This window comes from Trematosphaeria pertusa (assembly GCF_010094035.1).
Source record: "Trematosphaeria pertusa strain CBS 122368 unplaced genomic scaffold BU26scaffold_18, whole genome shotgun sequence".
NCBI classification, from domain to species: Eukaryota; Fungi; Ascomycota; class Dothideomycetes; order Pleosporales; family Trematosphaeriaceae; genus Trematosphaeria; species Trematosphaeria pertusa.
In genome coordinates, this window is record NW_022987229.1 from 380,784 (window position 1) to 398,472 (window position 17,689).

Below are 17,689 nucleotides of genomic sequence, written 5' to 3' on the forward strand. Positions count from 1 at the left end.
ACTACCTCACAGAAGCCGCACCACCACCTCTCATCACTATCACATCCAAGCAAAGCCACAGGCGACGTCGTACAGTCTCAACGTTGGTGTCACGCTTGCGATGGCATCATCGGTCGACTTGCGCTTCCAGCGCTGGCTCCGCTCGGAATGAAGTTGCTCAACAATGCTAATGGCAACGACAGAATACAACCACCACGGGTCGCGAAGATCCAGCATTACCGCCAGTCGTACATGACACATAGCATCATCTTCCAGCCTCCAAGCTCTCCCCAGCGCGTCCTCACACACTTCCACGGGCCTATCACCAATGCTATGGTGCGCACGCTCACTCCTCCTCTCCCTTCTCCAAACATAGCAGGTCCGATCACGCAAGCAAAAGCATACACAACATCATCTCCCCCTCTCCTATTCCCCCACCGCTTCTCATCGCATCGCATCTCCTTTCCCTATACATCACCATCCGCATGTCGTTACCAAGCCCCCGGGCCCTATATTCCGTTTTGCTCGCTTTCCCGCCTCACTTGCAATAACTAATGCACCGTGGCTTTCCTTTTTCTCGGTCCGTATCTGCCATGCCCATCCCTCCCCCACAAAACGAAGCGGATCCCTTTACGCTACGAGTTATGCGTGGACGCAGGGTAAAGCGAGGGGCATGTCACCACAACTGCGATTTGCGCCCGCGCCTTCGCTCGTCTTTGTTCCGAAAGCGAAAACACGCTCTCTCTCTCCCTCACCGCACCGTCGAATCGAAACCCCCAAGCGACAAGCAAAAGCACAAGCCGGGCTTATCAGATAGATAGCAGGGCCTCATGCGAACCGCGCATACCGTTGCTTTACCTCCCCACCTGATCAAGCGAAGATCAAGCGAGGCACCCAGTCCTCCTCCCTTCCGCGGCCCGGTGATCTAAGGTTATCTTCTACATACACACATACCCATACGCGACCAGCGGCTCGAAGCGAAAACAGGCCACGAGACTCAAATCCCAGGAATACCCCGCGGATCGCTTGCCCCAACTACCGGAGTAGTGTGCCCACTGTATCCTACCACATCACACAGAGTGCCGTAGGAGCCGGCATTCGCTCTTGCGTCTGGGGAAAGCTGCAGTGGCAGCAGATAGCCTGGATACTAGCCAGGGATGTCTGAACGGTGAGCGCGGAGCGAAGCGGGAGGCCGCGCGCATCGATGATAGCGTACGCGTGGCTTCTGCCTTCCTTCGTATCCTGCGCCGGGGGCGGGTGACGAGATTTCGTGGGGTAGTGCGAGATACGTAACTTGGGGTCGTGGATGTTCTTGCCTAGTGGGGTAGGTAGACGGTTTGTCTGTTGCGGTGAGTGAGAGAAGGCTGGCGTGCCGCTGGATGCGATGCGATGCAATGTGCGAGCGCATACCAGCGGTATAGGAAGCATTGCCTTTTTCGATTTCGCGATGTGGAATTGTCAGTCAGCCCCGTAGTTACTGGTAGTTCAAACCTAGAGTCGTGTAGGCGCCCAGCATTGCGAGTAAGTCGCTTCACACATACAGCAAAAGGCACGAAGAGGAATTTCCACCAGTCACGGTGCTATGACAGGTCCTTTCATTATGCGTTCTTGACTCAAGGATTGGCAATCTTGTGACTCGCAATCGCAAATCGCATTGTCCTTCTTTTCCAGAGCCAGACACTCCGGGTATTCTCGAAACTCTATCATCGCCTCAGAATTCCATTCCTCACCCAGGTTTTCCGCGGCGAACCTCAGCCTAGGGCCGTAGCAGCCCCAGCGGGACGGCCCAAAGGATTCCGCATCCCTATTCACCCGTCGCACACTTCGCAGACCGGTCAATGATGCCCTCCGAGGAGGAGATGATCTCGTCATGCTTCTCGCGACCCCCACGCGGGACCAGGGGTCCTCGGGCCAGAACGCATCTGCCCCAGACTCGCACCTCAGCCACAAGAATGCGGGCGTTCCAAAACGGGCATCAATTTTGCCGGTCAGCGACACGTCCCAGCACTTTGGATCCCGGTGTCTCCCCGGAACCATGCAGCGCAACAAAGTGGTGCTGACCCTGGGCACGTGTGGGTGTGGTGGAAGGATAAGGATCCTGCGTTGCTTTTTGCGACACAGTACAGGCGGCCCCCGGATCTTGGCGACGTCTCTGTTGAGCAGGAGCAGGATGCAACACCCGGGTTCCCCGTTTCTAGAATCGAGGCGCGGTGTAATTGAAGGATTGAGTTGATGAGACCTGCCGCTCTCGTATTTGCCACCGGAAGAATGGACTCATGGGGCGGGCTGAGTTGTTGGGTGATCTTAGGAGGAGAGAAGTATTGGATGTCGCGAGGCAGAGACTTAGATTGCAGCTTCCGTGCTGCTGAGGTGAGAAACAACGATTGTTGATGGTGTTCTGTACTCCCCGGACGGGTCATCCTCCGCAGCGGGTGGTCAACCCCACACGGCAAAATTGAGTGAACCTGGCACGCGGGGCCTATGGGGTGGTCCGGATAGATGCAGATTCAAGGATCAAATATTCCCCCGCTGGTTGGCGCTGACCGAATCTTGCTCAGCCGCGAGCACGCCCCGGTGAGCTTACGAAGAAGGAATCCTCCAAGATCCAAGCCGAAGCACTCTGATAAGCACCGTTGAGGCGTAGTATCGCTGACGCGGAGATTGTGGCAACGGGATTTCTAGAAGGCGGCAGTAAGGCTTCGGTGACCGGTCGGTCCCAAACATGCAAGAATTAATCAAAGAGTCGCCGGTCGTGTCACCTTCTTGCCTTGTTGTTCTGCAACATGTTCTGCTTGAGATTCTGCGAGAGGCGAAGCACCAGATTCTGCAGTGTCAACGTCCGAAGTGATTGGCGCTTCTTCAATTAGCAGTCCCTCCGCGGCGACTTCATCATCCTCAACCCAGCCGTATAGTTCATCAGAATCAGGCTCTCCACCCTCGTCATCGTCGATCTCCGCGAAGCGTCTTTTCGGCGGCCTCGCTTGTGAAGAAACGGGGGCCGGTGCAATATCGACTGCAGCGACGTTCAGGTCGCGAAGGCCTGTCTGGAGCAGGTCAGCGGGTGATCGTCGCATAGAGCATCGATATGCGTCCGCGATATTGTAGGCTCTGCGGGTAGTAAATTGACTTACGCAGTCGACAGTAAATGGGACCACGTTTCCCACTCCACCTTCGTTGGCCAGAGTCGCGCCATTAGTCTTTACGGCACCGACAAACCGGGCTTCTTGTAATCTATCAGCGTTGGCATCACTCCACTTCCCTTGCCCCGGAACCCAGTCCCTAAACAAAACCAAGCGGGTGGAGATGCCATTGTCCCATTCTGTGCCTGATATTGCCGGAACCAATAGAGCCCGAGAACCGGACCGAATCCGAGTGATGGTCTGGTTTGTTATGAGCAGTGCGATGTCGTGCAGCGCAGCGGTCTTAGTGAGCGTCGAGATGAGCTCGTTCATTACTGCAAATTTGCGTCCCGCAGCCCAGCGCGTCGCATCAGTCCTGTTCCTCGATGCTCGATCGTCGGCATTGCGGGGGTATGCATTATCGAATAGGGTCGAGAGCGAGTCGATAACGATGAGGCTTGTGTTTGGTGGCGGAAATGAAGAGGGCGGGTGCACGAATAAAGCCAGCAGGTGCACCAGCGTGGACGCTGTAAAGTGATGGAAGTGGTTTTGCAGTTCATCTCGAGGTACTTCTGGCGGTGAGGCCGCACTCATTGCAGATCCTGGAGGGAGCTGGTCTCTGACTGCGAACAGGACGTCGTTGAAGCGCTGAGGGACCAAGGGCGCACATGCTGCGTCTGCACGCAATTAGCCCTCATCACATGGCCGCAGCAGCGTCGCTGAGCTCCGATCGCTCCTCGTACTGACCAACCCAGACGACGCGGTGGCCATCACGCAATGCATTTGCAGCGGCCTGAATGCTTCACCTAGTTCAGTCTCCGAACCCGATGTATGCGACGGAGCAAGGTTTGAATTTACCCAAACGCTGTCTTCCCGACGCCAGGCGGCCCGAAGACCTCGGTGACCTTTCCGCGCATGTACCCTCCCGAGGCGCTGCGGCCTGGAAGGCCTGAGGGCGCAAGTATTCTGTTGAGCTGCGAGAGGCCGGTAGAGACGCTGCGGGCGCCTTTCGCGTGGAGCGACTGGAGGGCCTGAGAGGCCGAGACGGTGGGCAGTCTGTCTATAGCGCCGTCAGCATAATGGAGGGGGGCATGCTCGAGATATTGGGCTTACGCACGAGACGTCGACGACGACGACGATAGCATGTGAAGGTCCTGGTTAGCCATGGCGGGCGCTGCGTGTGGTGCAATGCAGCCTTGAGCGGGAGATATCGGGGCCTTCAATCGCGTCCCGTGAGTTGGCGTTCAGCCTCTGGTTGCAAACATCGCGCGACGCGTGATCCTCGGTCATTGCAGTGAATGGTGGGGGTGACGTGAAGCATCGCGAGAGAGAAGTTGTGGTGGAGCTCCGAGCTAAATAAGCCGCCATGACGATGGCCGACCAAGCGAGGTCGAGCGCATGACTCGCTGTATCGTGACTTGCTCTTCCACAACTCCACACCACTTACAGGCGATGCCAGTGACGCGAATCCGCTCCAGTTCTCTTGTTCGCTCAAAGAGAATCCGTTGATCTTTTCTCGCTTGCGCCATTCTTCTCTGGTGTTTGCTGTCGTAGCAATTTTCGACTCCTCGGCGGTGCATTACAACATGCATCAGCAATAGCCCGCAACCACATCTCCACCGCTACGTAGGGACTTTGAAGCATAGAATTCTTCACAACGCGACCTCTTCCTATTCGGAATGGCTTCAAGTATTCTCGACGAGCTAATGGGCTCGATACAAAAGACGTGGGCCGATGTCGGCTTCACCCTCACCCCACTCTCAATTCTCATCACCCTCCTAGCCACTCTCCTCCCATTCCTCCTCCTCTTCCTACTAGCCCTCACACAGCGCGAGGATCCTCCTCTACCACCGGTCGGCTGCCACAAGCTCGGACTCGAGGGTCCCAGCAACCTCTCGGACCAGTACTCGAGGAAATACGCCCAAGGAGGGGAGCCATCACCCTCTAATTGCTGGACCGTAAAGGCAATCTTTATCTACCCAGTCAAGAGCTGCGCGCCCGTTGAACTTGGCAAAGCTGAAGTCATCCGTACGGGACTGCGATATGACAGGCAATTTACATTTGGACAATATGTCACGGGTTTGCCGTCTCTGGAGGGCAAGGTATCCAGCGAATGGAACTGCATCACGCAGCGCACATTCCCACGGCTAGCGAAAGTCGAAACGGAGATATGGGTCCCGGATCCTGCAGCACCAGGATATGACGAAGAAGGAGAGTGGGTGAAGAGCGAGGGCTGTCTTGTTGTCCGCTTCCCCTTCACACCAGACACGGACTTTAGCCTAGAAGGACTAAAGAATTATGGAAAGCTACTGGCGGCGAAGTTGAGTGGGAAAAGCGAGCCGATGGTGGAGTTCAAAGTGCCGTTCAACCCGACGAAAGACAGGATCAAGAAGATGAAATATAGGAGCGAGGAGATGAAGATATGGAAAGACACTCCAATGGCGCTGAATTTGGGATCCGAGGTACCGGAAGAAGTTATGGCCAAGCTCAGGTACACGCTCGGGGTTACAAATCCCCTAACACTCTTCCGGATCGACACGTCGAGGTATAGGAAAGTCTTGAAGTGCGCTCCAAAGAAAAAGGATGTGGGCTTTCAAACCATCATTGGAATGCAGGACTCTGTGCGTTCTCCTTTAATTATCCAACGTCAATCAAAGAGACGGAAGACTAACTCCTTCACAGTACCCCATGCACATCAGTACGTAAGGCCACGATAAAGACTACACCTTCCTTGAGAAAGCGCTCGCTCGTAGGCTGCGTTGTGTGATAAAAGCGCCACTTGACCAACCTAGAAGTACCATCCCTCTCCACCGAATTCTACTAACTTCAACCCTCAACCTGCAGTGAACCTGGCAAGCGTGCACAATGTTTCCGCCCGCCTTCCCCGCCGCCGTCCCCTCAATGCCCTCCGCTACCGCGCAAACCTCTACATTACCGGTCCACCCGCCTTCAACGAAGACGACTGGTCCCGCGCCCGCATCGGCTCGGGAACCTACCACATCTCCTGCCGCACCACGCGGTGCAAGCTGCCGAATGTAGATCCCGAGACTGGGATCGCGGATCGGAATGAACCGGGAACCACGATGCTGAAGTACAGGGTCATTGATAAGGGGAGTAAGAGTGCGTGCCTGGGGATGCAGGTGAGCCCTCTTGAGGATGAGGCGGAGGTGACTGTGGGAGATGCAGTCGAGGTGCTAGAGAGAGGTGAGCATTTCTTTTTGAAGGAGTGATCGAGGAAACGAGAAGGCAAGGCGATATATAGCCCAAAACACGCTTTTGATTTCGATACGACATATGAGGCGCCGCCAAGGCACACGCATAGAGCCTGCGTGCGCTCAATCCACTCTCACCCTCTTCTTGTTCTCCTCCCCCTTCAAGTCCCCGCCATCCATCGGATCCTTCCGCTCCCAATTGATATCAAACAACGTTCCCCGTTCACGCTCCCTCTTCCTTCCACCCAGGCTCCAGCTGCCCTTCCACGAGTTCTTACTTCTGCGCTGTTCCCCTCTTTCCACCCCACCATTTGCCAGCACACGAGGGCTTTTCCGCAGCAAGCTCGCGTCTGCCATAGGCAAGTTCTCGGGAGGTTTCGCCCACACTTCCTTATTGAGGCCGAACATTTCCCCCATGTGGCTCCAGCGCTTCCGCATCGAGCCTGCTTTGTCCTCTGTCTTGTTTTCTTGAACCGGGGCCGTGGGCCGTGAGTACTCGTCGTATGGGCCAGAAGCTAATGGTGAAGACGTGGGGTTCATCTCGAAAGCGGTCTGCGGAGTAGGTATCATCTCAAACTCCGGATCGCTATCATCCAGCTCGGCAAGCCGATATCCCAGCCTCGCAACGGCTTTGCGCATCCTCTTCGCCGGACCTTGATTTCTCTCCGCTCTCCTGGTCATGGCGGCGCTTTGGTTTGACCGCACGTTGTGAGCCATTACCGGCTGGGGATACGGGGACGGGGACGGGGCCGTTCTGCCATGCGCTCTTCTCGCGTTCCCGTTCCGCATCTCAAAGCCGGTGCTCCATGCGGACTGGATTCCTACTGGCGGTGTCGGTGGCTTCGGTGGCATTGGCTCGGGGTTTGGCTCTGGCGCAGGTGATAGTCCCTCTACAGGTTTTGGCAGGCTGCAGAAGGAGAAATTAGGCAGACCTTGTTGCGGGGTAGTGTGCGCGTTGAACGAGAAAGCTGGAGGAGGTGCGTGCTGCTCGGGGAATGCATTGAATGAGAATCCCGCGAGAGGTCTCTGGCTACCCGAGGAAGTGCTGAAAGAGAATGTGGGTGGTGGTTTCGTTATTGTGCTCGCTCTCGGAGCATTGAGAAGTTCGCTGTGTCTCTGGGGTGACCACGCTCCTCCGTGCGAGTCAATGATGACATTGGGATTGCTTGCTATGACTGAATCGACGTTCGACCGGAATCTGATGGTCTTCGTGGCCGACTGAGGATCCGCCGGCGTGTTGTTGATGTAGCGATTCAAGGCCTGGGGAAGTGAGGCCGCCAGGGCAAGCACATTCTGTCTGCCAGGTTGAAGGCGGTACAGAAGAAAGCAGCATATGGAAAGAAGCACTATAACGATTGTGATACCGAACATGTTGCAACGAGTGTAAGTGTACGAACAGGAGTGGGTGCTTGAGGTGGCGCTCACATGCTTGCAATCGGATATATTTATTGCTGATGAGCTCCCCAAGCTTGCCATAAATATCTCGGTAGAGGAAGCTTGGTTGCCTATATTGCGATCCTTGGCTTCCCCATCTAATGCCTTAGTTCAAGATAATGGTTAACGAAACTGACCACAATTAGAAAATATGCTCCGAAACGTCTAGACATTTCTGAAAATGCTGATGCAATCATACTATTCATTCAAGAACTCATCATAAGTCCTGGGTGCACGGTGATGGTATTCGTTCTTGAGCGCTTAGTCGACTGAGGCATAGAATTTCGGGAGCACTTATCCACCAAAGCTATTAAGTGTCGCAGTCTAGGCGCTCCGCCGGTAGCCAGAGCCCGATACTGATTGAGGTGCTTTGCCTGAGGTATCGATAATTGCGGACACCTAGTGGAGCATTCAGTGGTATGCCCTCGCCCCTGGCTAAGAACCAGAGGACTCACCGAGCTCCTGTACCGATCCCATTCCTCCCATTCCAATGCCAGAAATCGTCTTTTCTCCAAATACTTAGCTTTCCCCTAGCTGCTAGCTCACCCATCACTTCTTCCCAGTCCCACCTTTCTCCTCCTCATCCTTCCCAAAACCCCCGTATTGTTCCACCTGCCAATCCTTACATATCTCCCTTGCCACAGTCTCCAACTGGCATTGATGCTTAAAGCACAACACCCCGCCATAACTGGTCTTCCTCGGCCTCGCCTTCGACTTGCATCCTTCGGCTGAGCAAAGCATTGGGGAGCGGGGCGTGAGGGCGCGCGCGAGCTTCGCAACTGGTGACTTAGCGGGTGCTTGTTTTGGAGAAGTCGCCATGCTCTGTATATGCGCATGTGCCTGGCGTTCAGTGGGGGCAGGTGATTTTGATTGTTGTTGAGTTTGATGTTGGGCGGCGGAAGGTGCGGTTGCCCAAGCGCACTGACGCAGGGGAAATAATGTGGAAATCCTACGTCAGGGTGACAGTAAAAGTGCGTCTGAGAACAGTGGACTTCTGGAACAAAATTGGTGCAGACCATTGAACGTGCAATTTAAAATTGCGGTGAAAGTTCGTTCGTTGGAAGGGCTTCACAGCTTCTTGGCTGCGGCGTGGAGATTAGCGTTTTGTGGCTGCAGTTCTGTATATTGTGCGAAGGGGGCTGTTGGTGAAAGTCAACAGAATAGAGCGTACGTGTGAATGATTTATGGGGTGTTTCCTTGAGAGCGTGCTAGCCAGAAGCGGCTGGTCCTTTCATCACTCTTCCATTCTCTTCTACCTCGACAGATCCCACCTCATTCGAACTTCGCCGGGATACTCGCGCTTTCCTCACTCGTCTTCATTATCATATGCCACCACCCATCTCCGTCAATGCCTTGTGATCCCCGCCTTTCCTCCAAATAAGATGCCACAGCCAACTCTTTAAAGCCAACGTCTGCGCCGCAAGCCGTACCTTGCCCAAGTGCACGTAGCATAGCACGTCGCCTGCATGTTTCTGTTTCCTTTTCGCTACAAATCTGCAGTTCCGAGCGGCGCATTGATGGTCTGTGCTCCAACAAGGCGATGGAAAGGATGGCATTCCGTCCGAGATGGACAAAAGGCGTAAGGGAGGATAAGAGACGGACATTAGTCTAGATCTACTCTGGAACTAGTAGTGATGAGTTTTGGTGTCGAAGACGTTCTGTTTGTGCTCATGTGTTGGCGTGTGCAGGTGGTGTGATGTTGCCGTGGCCGCAGTTGCACTCAGATACAAGGGTGGAGGTGGTGTGTGGTTGTGGGAGATAGAGTGAACAGTTAGAGAATTTAGACAGAAGGGCGAAAATGCATGTGGTTCCATGCATAGGTATGTATATGCATTAGTACAGTAGACATTAAGAAATACTCGTGTTTCCAGGTACACCACACACCACAGCTCACATCCACAACTTCACCACCTGGGCACCCCTCACTGCGAGTCGCCCTGCGCAACGGTTCCATCATCTTGCGTAGTAAGCGTGTATGAGAAGCTTGCCTCAACTTTGTACGTATCGGCGCCGGAGGAGTAGCCCGTATTGACAGCGTAGCTAGCATCCCAAGGCTGGGTGTAGAAGCTGCAGTAAGTGCCCTGCGGGACATCGTTCTTGGTAAGAATGTACGCATTGAAGAAGTTGCAGGGCCTGTAATTGCCGTTCTCGTCAACCAGGTGCTCGTGATCAAACTCAGTTTGAGCCAGGCAATAAGCGGCGCAGACGGCGGGGTCGAAGGGGCCGTCGTTCGACATGTGCATGCCGTTGTAGCTGTTTGCCTCATTGAGCGCGTCGATAGCGGCGGTGAGAGCCTCAGGAGCGTTGAAGCTGGGTAGTGTGGGCTCTGTGGTAGGGAGCTTGTAGTACCCTGAGCGTTGTTAGCGGCGTACTCTTGGCTAAGAATGTAGAGAAGCCACTCGCGGAAGAGGCTTAGACGGCACTTACCGTTGCTGCCTGCAATCACTACATGGAAATCATTGCGCCACTGTCCATAGTTCGTGGCGGAGCCAGACGCAACAGGGTAGCCGTAGAGAGCGCATTTGACATTGGTGATCGGGTCAGGGTTCGCGCAGCTATCAGCTGGCTCGACAGACGGATCACGCTCGTAATAAATGTTGAAACCGAGACAGTATTTCTCGCTGTCGCAGAAATCGGCGCAGGATTTCACATCGTAGTCGCCGCTGTCGATGGTCTTGTAGGTGAGGTAGCCAATCTGCTGTGTGCTGCCCTGCAGGTCGGTGAAGGCATTGATGTATCCGCTGGGGGTAGAAGCCCCTTGAGCGGCCGAAGCGAGGATGCTGTCTTCCGCAAGATATGCCTCCACCGAGCCGTCTCCTGGAACTGGTCCGAAGCTGGGGTTCGGTTAGCTTCGCATTTTCTCCTCTGGTGGGAAAGACTTACCCTCCGGGCTGCTGCTGGCACGCATCTCTCTTCTTCATCGCCCGTCGCCTGCTGCTAGGATCTGCTGGGGCCGTAGACACGGCTGCTGCTGCTGAAGAAGCTGCCGCAGTAGGGTCATAAGTCACCGCAGGAGTGTTAGTGGCAGCTAGAGGGGCGCCGAGAACCGTCGGAAGTGGGAGCTCTTCGGCAGCGGCAACGTTGATCTCTTGGGGCCTGGGAGCGGCAGCGGCGAGCCCGCACAGAGCGGATGCGGCAATGAGTGTGGAACGCATGTTGATAACAGACAACGAGTGACAGATGATGAAGGAGGGAGTGTGGTGCTTGTGCTGGTGGGTGTGCTTGCGGGATGAGAAGGACAACAAGACGGAAGAAGTCGCCTTATCTTATATCCTACCCTGAAAAGGTCCAGATGCGATGAGGCGGTTGTTGTTGTCCGCATCCGCATCGTTCAGCTCCGTCAACTAATACCATCCCCGGCTTCAATAGATCGTGCAGTCAGTCGACTAGCAGCCATGCTGTCTCATGACTTGGCGAAGAAAGCTACTTGCGACACCGGAAGGCTTCGACTCGGCATCGCCCGTGAAGCTGGCGCTTGAGGCTTGCGTGCTGCCTCGTTGTGGTTGGTGATGGTGGAGTAAGGGAGAAGGATCTAGAGCTGTGGAAAGCTGAGACTGAAGCCGCCGCAAACATGAATATTTCTTGTGCAATGTCGGCTAGGAAGTCTTGCTACGGCGACGTGTCCGGCGCGAGTGTCTAGGACGGATGTGGTTGCAGACGCAGGCTTCGGATACAAAAATAGCGACGGGAGAGCAGCGCGATGGAAAGCTTATCGTGTTCCGACCCCTGCTTCGGATCATGGAGCGACGGCATCCTGAGAAGATGGTGGCGCGAATCATGGGCATGTTGCTGGTGGACAAGTGTTGTGGCTGCGAACTGGCCCCGGGATGTTTTCGATGGAATCAGAAAGGGTCTAGCTTCCTCCCACGTGATGAGGCTAGCCCCTATTCAACGCCGCTGCAATGCCGGCCTTTCCTTCTTCATTTCCCAGAGCTCAACGATAACCGTGGACTTATCCACTCGCCAATGCAGTGGCTTGGTCAAGCTACTGCCTCCCAGCGGCGCCTCACGAGAGGCTGAGAGTCGAGTATTCTGGGTCTCAGAAACAGAAGCCTCAGATGCTGGGACCACGTGGGTTACGTCTTGCTTGCCGTAATCAGGTACACCTATTACCAGAAATGGGTAGATTGACGACGCGTAACAGGGAGATCGGCGTCGCCGCGTCGCCCGACCGCTTCCGTGTCCAGTCTATTGGGAATCTCTGACCCCCGTCCTGGCACCATAATTTCCAAAATCGGCCGGTTTCTGAACCAGCAACGCTGCCCACGTGCCGTGGTGGCGCCCGCTCAATGCCCTCACTACCTCGAATGTCACCTGAGGATCGTCTTCCATCTACGGCTCCGCTCGTGTGCCGTTCTACAGTATCGGTTGCTACAGCCAACCGGTCAGAAACTGCAACGCAAGATTGTAATCAGATATCTTTGGAAGCACAACCGGGGAAACATGACTTACTCCCCTTGCCTTGTGAAAGCCCGATGCTGGAGTCCATTCGGCATGACTTATAGCAGGATACGCGAGACGCTCGTCACAGCGCTGGATGTTCTCTCGTAACTTTGTTTACACTGATAGCCACGGACGAGCCTACGCGGCGTGGCGCATGCCCACCTGCCTCGCTACCGCTCTCCGGATTCGCACGAGGCTAGAACCGTCCTCGGAGCCGCTCAGATACCAACTTTATTTTCGGCTCGGGTGCTAGACCGTCAACTGCACCGATGAGTACCTGCATCTCCACGGTATCCACTTTCATTCAGCACTCCAGCACTCCAGCGAACGCCACATCGCGTACACCGGCTACATCGAACGCTCCGCGAGAAGCCCGGAGAAGAGCGAGCGAAATACGTTGGACCCTTTGGCATCATTCGATTTCCAACCCTCCAGCGCTTCACCTATTCCTTCAACACAATGCTACCAGCGGTGAGTTCATTGTATTGTGTACGAATCATAATAATGCTGTCACGCTGAACAACGATCCAACCCCCGTCCGCACAATCTGGACGTCGCGGCGCACAATGCCGTGCTTATACATAACCTCCCGTTTCTTGAAACGCGCGCCGACGAACCCAGAAAACCAACCCACACAATCCTCAGCTGGCAATATGGCATGCTTCACATCTCGAAATTCTTTCCTCAACAATGGCGGCCTGGCCACCGTGAGCGCTTGTAGCCTGAGAGATGACCGAGACTGCTACATCTGCTTCCGGCCGTACAGCTTCGATGGCTGGCAATCGAATGATCGAGATGTCGAAACGCCGAAGCGACTGCCGTGTGGACATATCTTCGGCGTCGATTGCATCCTGAGCTGGAGTCTAGAGAGTAACACGTGCCCGTACTGTCGGACAGTACTGTTCAAGCCCGTTACAGTGGAGCCGCCAGCATGGCAACCGTCCGAGGAAGACCCTCTTGATTCAATAGATGCTGCTCCCTTGGAGCCCATGGACGACTGGCAGCATGATTGGTACGAAGCTATGGGTTTTGATCCTGCTTACGCGCCTTTGGAGAACTTCGGAAATGATCTCGGTCCGGACTATGGATCCATGATCGAATACATCTCGGGAACCTTGGACTACCAGTGCTTCAGCATCTGTCAACAGAACCATGACGACCGATGCCCCATGCGCCATGGGTTTGACCAGACCACTACGTTGCCATCAATGGCTTATGCCGAGGCCGACATGTTCGATGTGCCGCAGCTTGCCCAAGACTCAGAGCAGCCATACATAGCCTCGAATTCGTCGACTGGCACATCATTCCTGTCTCATATGCAGGCATTCTCACAAGCTCAAAACCCAGCGTGCTTTGATGCTGACTTCCTAGTAGACGTTGACATGAGGGATGATCTTGCGGCCGAAGACGCAGATATGGACGATCTCACTGACAGACACGCACAGTGGATGGACGAGCTTGAAGACGATGACGAGGACGACTACGACTTTTCGTTCTGCTGTCTGCAGTGATGCCTTGCACTTCGATCAACGACTTTTAACAAAACCTTTCCTTTTTTTCATTTCTTTCTTTTTGTTAGGTTCATCATGTCCCCTTGAACCCTCAAACCAACAAGTAGGCACTGGTCTAATTCCATTTCATTCCCTTCTTCCGTTCCGCATACCGACTAGCGTTCAACATACCATATCCCCACCTCCTCCTCGATTTAACCAATCACTCGCGCTGTCGCATTCCTCCGTCTTCGCCTCTCCCCTCGTGATCTAGCCTCCTTTTCCAAAGCGGCGATCTCTTCTTCCGACAGCGGCGTAAGCCCCCCGGGTTCATACATCCCCTTATGCCAACGGTAGTACATATCTTCAACACTCGCTCGAAGCACCTCCGTATGCCTGGTACACAGTTGGCCGCTGTTTTCTGTGCGCCGCGTTACGACAATGTACTCGTCACAGGAAGCATAGGCGCAGGGTTGAAAAGATTCCAAGTGTAAAAGCGAACAGAATATAGGAGGCATGATTGTAGGAAGAGTAGAGTATAAGGCTACAAGAGCGCGTAATGTCGACGTCGGCGTCAGCGTAGCTTCTACGGACGTAGAGTTAGTTCGAGTTTTCATGCTAGGGGCCTACAACGCCCTTCACAGAAGCACCCAGATTGGCCACCGTGATGATAGAGCGCATTCAAGAAATAACTGCCACGGTGCCGCTCGGGCATTCAAAGTACCAATATTTCAATTCCCCAGCCATACGCGCTTCTCATCTCCAAATTCATTCTATGCCGTCTCCAGCGACGGGTTGACAACCCTCTCCATCACGCTCCCGTCCCCTAGTCACGAGTCAGCACAAGACTCAAGGACTTTTCGGCGGGCCCAGTACATACCAGCGCCCACCTCCGGCGGCGGAACCCCATCTTCCCACCGATGCAATATGTGGATCAAACTCACATCCCCCGTTGCAACGCACCACTGCCCATCGGGACTCCAAGCCATCTGGCGGAACACGAAAGTATACCCCTGAATTGTGATCTCCTTGTGCGGTTCAACGGAGCGAAAAGGGTCGCCGATGCCCCGGTTCGGAATTTTCGGAATTTTTGTTATTTTCGCTGCGTTCGCTGCTTTCGCTGCTTTCGCTGCCTTCCCGCCACGCCCGAGCTTCGTGGTCGCTACGCCTATGTGACCTGAGCTCGTTGACTGTACGGCGGAAGAGGAGGCGGAGACGGAGGGGTCGTCGCCGATGCCCGCGTCTTCGAGGCGCTGCAAATCCCAGAAGAAAAGCTTGCTGTTTTCGTTTCCGGCGACGAGAATGGGGTGGGCGCCGATTGCGTGGAAGATGTTGAAGCGGATGTAGAACTGATTGTGATCGGGGAGGTCGAACTGGAGGAGGCGCTGGAAGCGACCGCCCCAGGCTGAGCGCGTTCCGGATATGGAGGACGTGGGCACAGAGACTTTGGAGTGGCTGTTCACGGCTTGGGAGGGAGGGATTGGTGCTGGGCCTGGGGGGTCGCGGTCTGAGTTGAAGCCGTCAATGCGCCACATGAGAATTATGTATTCGCGCGCTGCGTGGGATATGATGACGTCTCCGAAAAAGTGGACACTGAAGGTGCATCAGCACGTTTGGGAAGTCTGCAAAGAAGGAGATGTCTTACCAATCTACGAAGTCGGTATGGATCTCAGTGGTGGAGAAGTGCGGATAGTGGATCATCGCGGGCTTGTCGGTCCCCATACGCTCTTCCAGATTATCTGGCACCATCCACTACAGCCGTCAGTGTGTTAGCATTGGAGTAGTGCCTGACTAACCAAGTTTACTCTTGTGTCCATCCCTCCTGATAGTACATATCGGCCCTTGCGATGATAGGCCTACATCAGGTCAGATCTTAGGCTCGATATGAAATGGTGGGTACTGACAAGGGTGAGCACCTGGTCCTTGTGGCCTTGTCCGAAGCATATTGCTGCGGTTGGCTGCTTCTTGTGGGCAGGGTTGAGACTCCAAATCCGGACACTGTGATCAATGGAGGCAGAGGCCAAAATGGAGGGGTTGATACGTGACATTGCGAGATCGTTTATATGCTTTGCGGTTGTCAGGCCAGAGGGATATCACCATGCTATCATGTTACATACGGAACCATGGCCTATGAGCGTCTGTTCCGATCAGTGAGGGAACCCCTAGCTGTTCCAGAGCACTTACTGTCACCAGTTCCCCTGTTATGACATTCAGAACCTTGATCTGGGACATATTCCCGCTGACGCAAACAAGGGGATCTCCATTTTCGGCTTGCGACCACTCTAGACTATTGAAGCAGAAAGGCTAGCACATACGGTCAGCAAGCTGGACCGTAGGAGCTTCCTCTCAGGAAAGCGTGGCTCTGTTGCGTGACGTACCTCTCCATCCGGGTTCTCCACCTGCTCATCCTTAAAGAGCCGCAGAACCTCGACGGAGTTGTTGCTCTCGAGCACGCATCGACAGATGATAGTCTGGAGCCAATCAGCATCGAGTCTCTCGCGAATACGAGGTGGCACACACAAAGCGTCCTCCTGTGGCAGCGAATATGGGGTCCACGCCGGGCGCTGTGTAAGGATAGAACTTGACATCGTACCACTGCGCTAGAAGGCGTCAGCTGCGTGAGCGTTGCCTAGGGACTGCTCTCACATACTTTGATTGATGATATTTTTGCCCTGAGGTGACAAGTCAGTGAGATGATACGGTGGCGGCTTGCAAGCGTGATGAGTATACTTCAAGTCGGACAGTGGCTCGAAGCGAGGGTAGCTCGCTGTGAGGGTGCATTGTCTGGCGGACGTGCTTGGAACCGTCAGCTCATGCAGGGTGGAAAGGTCGGTATGGATGCTGTGGAGCCGGGTCCCCGTGTCGTGGGTGGAGGGTCTGCCAATGGGGAGGATGGACGGAATGCAATTGGTGGTTAGCGGGGCAGGTGAGTGCAATTACGAGAGGTACGGTGCAGGAGCAAATAGTTATCAGCGCGGCCTCCACGCCCACAAATGTGTCTGTTCAGGTCATCCCTTGCCGCAAGACTTCCCACGGAATGCTGTGTCCAATTGAGGGCGGCGAGGGTGTTGGAGGCGGGAGGTTCAAGGCGATTGCTGTCTTGGCACGGTGTGCGCTAGCGCCGACCACAATCGTCGATGGTAGATACACGGCGGGGCAGTGAAACTGTGAGACATGAGAGTTATCAAATTCCATCTCTCAGTAATTGCCCGGGACAAACTGGCAGTTTCTGCGAGCTCTGGGGAGTAAGCAGCGAGGGGTTCTTTTGTCGCTGGCTGGGATCTGCACCGGGAAGCCTTCCGCTTCGCCCAATGACGCCGCTTGCGCAGCGCAAAATGACGAACCGGCAGGCACGGTGACAGCTCGGCTGCCCTCAGCGTCTGCTCGGTAGTCTTCGTATCCTGCAACGCCGTGTGCGACGAGGCCGGGCTCAGCAGCGCCGCCAGCGTGCAACGGCGCTTGCCGTGCTGGTATGGATGAGGGCTGAGGGCTGCAGCAGGAAAAAACAACGGAGCGTCAACAACGGTGAGCGGCTGCAGTGCATCATGAGAATCCGGTAGAGTGCCTCTCCGTGATTGGCCGGATCGAATTAGGAAAGAACGACTCGGCCTGCCATACGCACCTCACACACACACACCGTCCGCCCGCCGTTCTTCCGCCTCCAGCGCCTGGACTGTGTCCTCCGGGGCCGATGGCAGCAGAGCATCCGCTCCACCATGGCCCGATATAGCCTGCCGATTCCCATTTCCCTGCTGCCGTCGCGGCCATCGCGGGCCGTTCACTCATTCATTCACCGCAGGCAAATTTCATCACTACCGCTAGGCGTTTCCTCCATGTCGATCCCGCTGTGCCTAGCAATTGGCAGCTCCTCGCAGCAGCCCTCCAAGGCTACCCCACGCGCTTCCAGAGCCTTCATCTTCGCTAGCTAGCCTGCTGCCGCAGACGCCGCCCTAGCACGCGGGTCGCTCTTGCGCTACATTGCCCTTTCTTCCGACCTGCGCAGGGTCTTGAA

At 55.0% G+C, this 17,689-nt stretch overlaps 7 protein-coding genes across 7 annotated transcripts; 2 read left to right on the forward strand and 5 right to left on the reverse strand.

Annotated features, from left to right (window-relative positions):
* Positions 1-1,469: 1,469 nt before the first annotated feature.
* On the reverse strand, positions 1,470-2,114 carry BU26DRAFT_123587 (uncharacterized protein). Its single transcript, XM_033819549.1, has one exon. It carries the CDS (start codon positions 2,014-2,016, stop codon positions 1,552-1,554), a length of 465 nt encoding a protein of 154 aa, XP_033677981.1. The 5' UTR covers positions 2,017-2,114; the 3' UTR covers positions 1,470-1,551.
* Positions 2,115-2,714: 600 nt separating this feature from the next.
* Positions 2,715-4,421, reverse strand: BU26DRAFT_493796 (P-loop containing nucleoside triphosphate hydrolase protein; the record flags this gene model as incomplete). Its single annotated transcript, XM_033826160.1, has 5 exons — positions 4,216-4,421; positions 3,957-4,158; positions 3,846-3,898; positions 3,107-3,775; positions 2,715-3,019 (listed from the first exon to the last, which is right to left on the reverse strand). The coding sequence occupies exons 1-5, from the start codon at positions 4,262-4,264 to the stop codon at positions 2,715-2,717; spliced, it is 1,278 nt and encodes a 425-aa protein (XP_033677982.1). The 5' UTR covers positions 4,265-4,421.
* An 80-nt stretch (positions 4,422-4,501) lies between these two features.
* BU26DRAFT_523959 (uncharacterized protein) lies at positions 4,502-6,425 on the forward strand. Its single transcript, XM_033830175.1, has 3 exons — positions 4,502-5,719; positions 5,781-5,796; positions 5,943-6,425. The coding sequence occupies exons 1-3, from the start codon at positions 4,778-4,780 to the stop codon at positions 6,326-6,328; spliced, it is 1,344 nt and encodes a 447-aa protein (XP_033677983.1). The 5' UTR covers positions 4,502-4,777; the 3' UTR covers positions 6,329-6,425.
* An 8-nt stretch (positions 6,426-6,433) lies between these two features.
* BU26DRAFT_581966 (uncharacterized protein) lies at positions 6,434-7,706 on the reverse strand (the record flags this gene model as incomplete). Its single annotated transcript, XM_033834514.1, has 1 exon — positions 6,434-7,706. Exon 1 carries the CDS (start codon positions 7,679-7,681, stop codon positions 6,434-6,436), a length of 1,248 nt encoding a protein of 415 aa, XP_033677984.1. The 5' UTR covers positions 7,682-7,706.
* Positions 7,707-9,507: 1,801 nt separating this feature from the next.
* On the reverse strand, positions 9,508-11,139 carry BU26DRAFT_123634 (uncharacterized protein). Its single transcript, XM_033819550.1, has 3 exons — positions 10,628-11,139; positions 10,172-10,578; positions 9,508-10,094 (listed from the first exon to the last, which is right to left on the reverse strand). The coding sequence occupies exons 1-3, from the start codon at positions 10,897-10,899 to the stop codon at positions 9,667-9,669; spliced, it is 1,107 nt and encodes a 368-aa protein (XP_033677985.1). The 5' UTR covers positions 10,900-11,139; the 3' UTR covers positions 9,508-9,666.
* Positions 11,140-12,840: 1,701 nt separating this feature from the next.
* Positions 12,841-13,698, forward strand: BU26DRAFT_609695 (uncharacterized protein; the record flags this gene model as incomplete). The annotated part of the gene is made up of 1 exon (XM_033835941.1): positions 12,841-13,698. One exon carries the CDS (start codon positions 12,841-12,843, stop codon positions 13,696-13,698), a length of 858 nt encoding a protein of 285 aa, XP_033677986.1.
* A 477-nt stretch (positions 13,699-14,175) lies between these two features.
* BU26DRAFT_555124 (WD40 repeat-like protein) lies at positions 14,176-16,926 on the reverse strand. Its single transcript, XM_033832307.1, has 11 exons — positions 16,408-16,926; positions 16,328-16,349; positions 16,198-16,277; positions 16,056-16,148; positions 15,862-15,981; positions 15,795-15,815; positions 15,582-15,743; positions 15,474-15,533; positions 15,323-15,429; positions 14,558-15,270; positions 14,176-14,503 (listed from the first exon to the last, which is right to left on the reverse strand). Exons 1-11 carry the CDS (start codon positions 16,456-16,458, stop codon positions 14,451-14,453), a joined length of 1,482 nt encoding a protein of 493 aa, XP_033677987.1. The 5' UTR covers positions 16,459-16,926; the 3' UTR covers positions 14,176-14,450.
* Between the last annotated feature and the right edge of the window lie 763 nt (positions 16,927-17,689).

Excerpts from the sequence above, each read along its gene's own strand:
- BU26DRAFT_123587 (XM_033819549.1), bottom strand. The coding sequence starts at position 2,016 with ATGGTTCCGGGGAGACACCGGGATCCAAAGTGCTGGGACGTGTCGCTG.
- BU26DRAFT_523959 (XM_033830175.1), top strand. The coding sequence starts at position 4,778 with ATGGCTTCAAGTATTCTCGACGAGCTAATGGGCTCGATACAAAAGACG.
- BU26DRAFT_123634 (XM_033819550.1), bottom strand. The coding sequence starts at position 10,899 with ATGCGTTCCACACTCATTGCCGCATCCGCTCTGTGCGGGCTCGCCGCT. Across the intron at positions 10,579-10,627 it reads TGCCAGCAGCAGCCCGGAGG|CTTCGGACCAGTTCCAGGAG; the intron begins GTAAGTCTTTCC and ends ACCGAACCCCAG. Across the intron at positions 10,095-10,171 it reads AGTGATTGCAGGCAGCAACG|GGTACTACAAGCTCCCTACC; the intron begins GTAAGTGCCGTC and ends AACAACGCTCAG.
- BU26DRAFT_555124 (XM_033832307.1), bottom strand. The coding sequence starts at position 16,458 with ATGCACCCTCACAGCGAGCTACCCTCGCTTCGAGCCACTGTCCGACTT. Across the intron at positions 16,350-16,407 it reads GAGCCACTGTCCGACTTGAA|GGCAAAAATATCATCAATCA; the intron begins GTATACTCATCA and ends TTGTCACCTCAG. Across the intron at positions 15,982-16,055 it reads TGGAGAACCCGGATGGAGAG|CCTTTCTGCTTCAATAGTCT; the intron begins GTACGTCACGCA and ends CGTATGTGCTAG.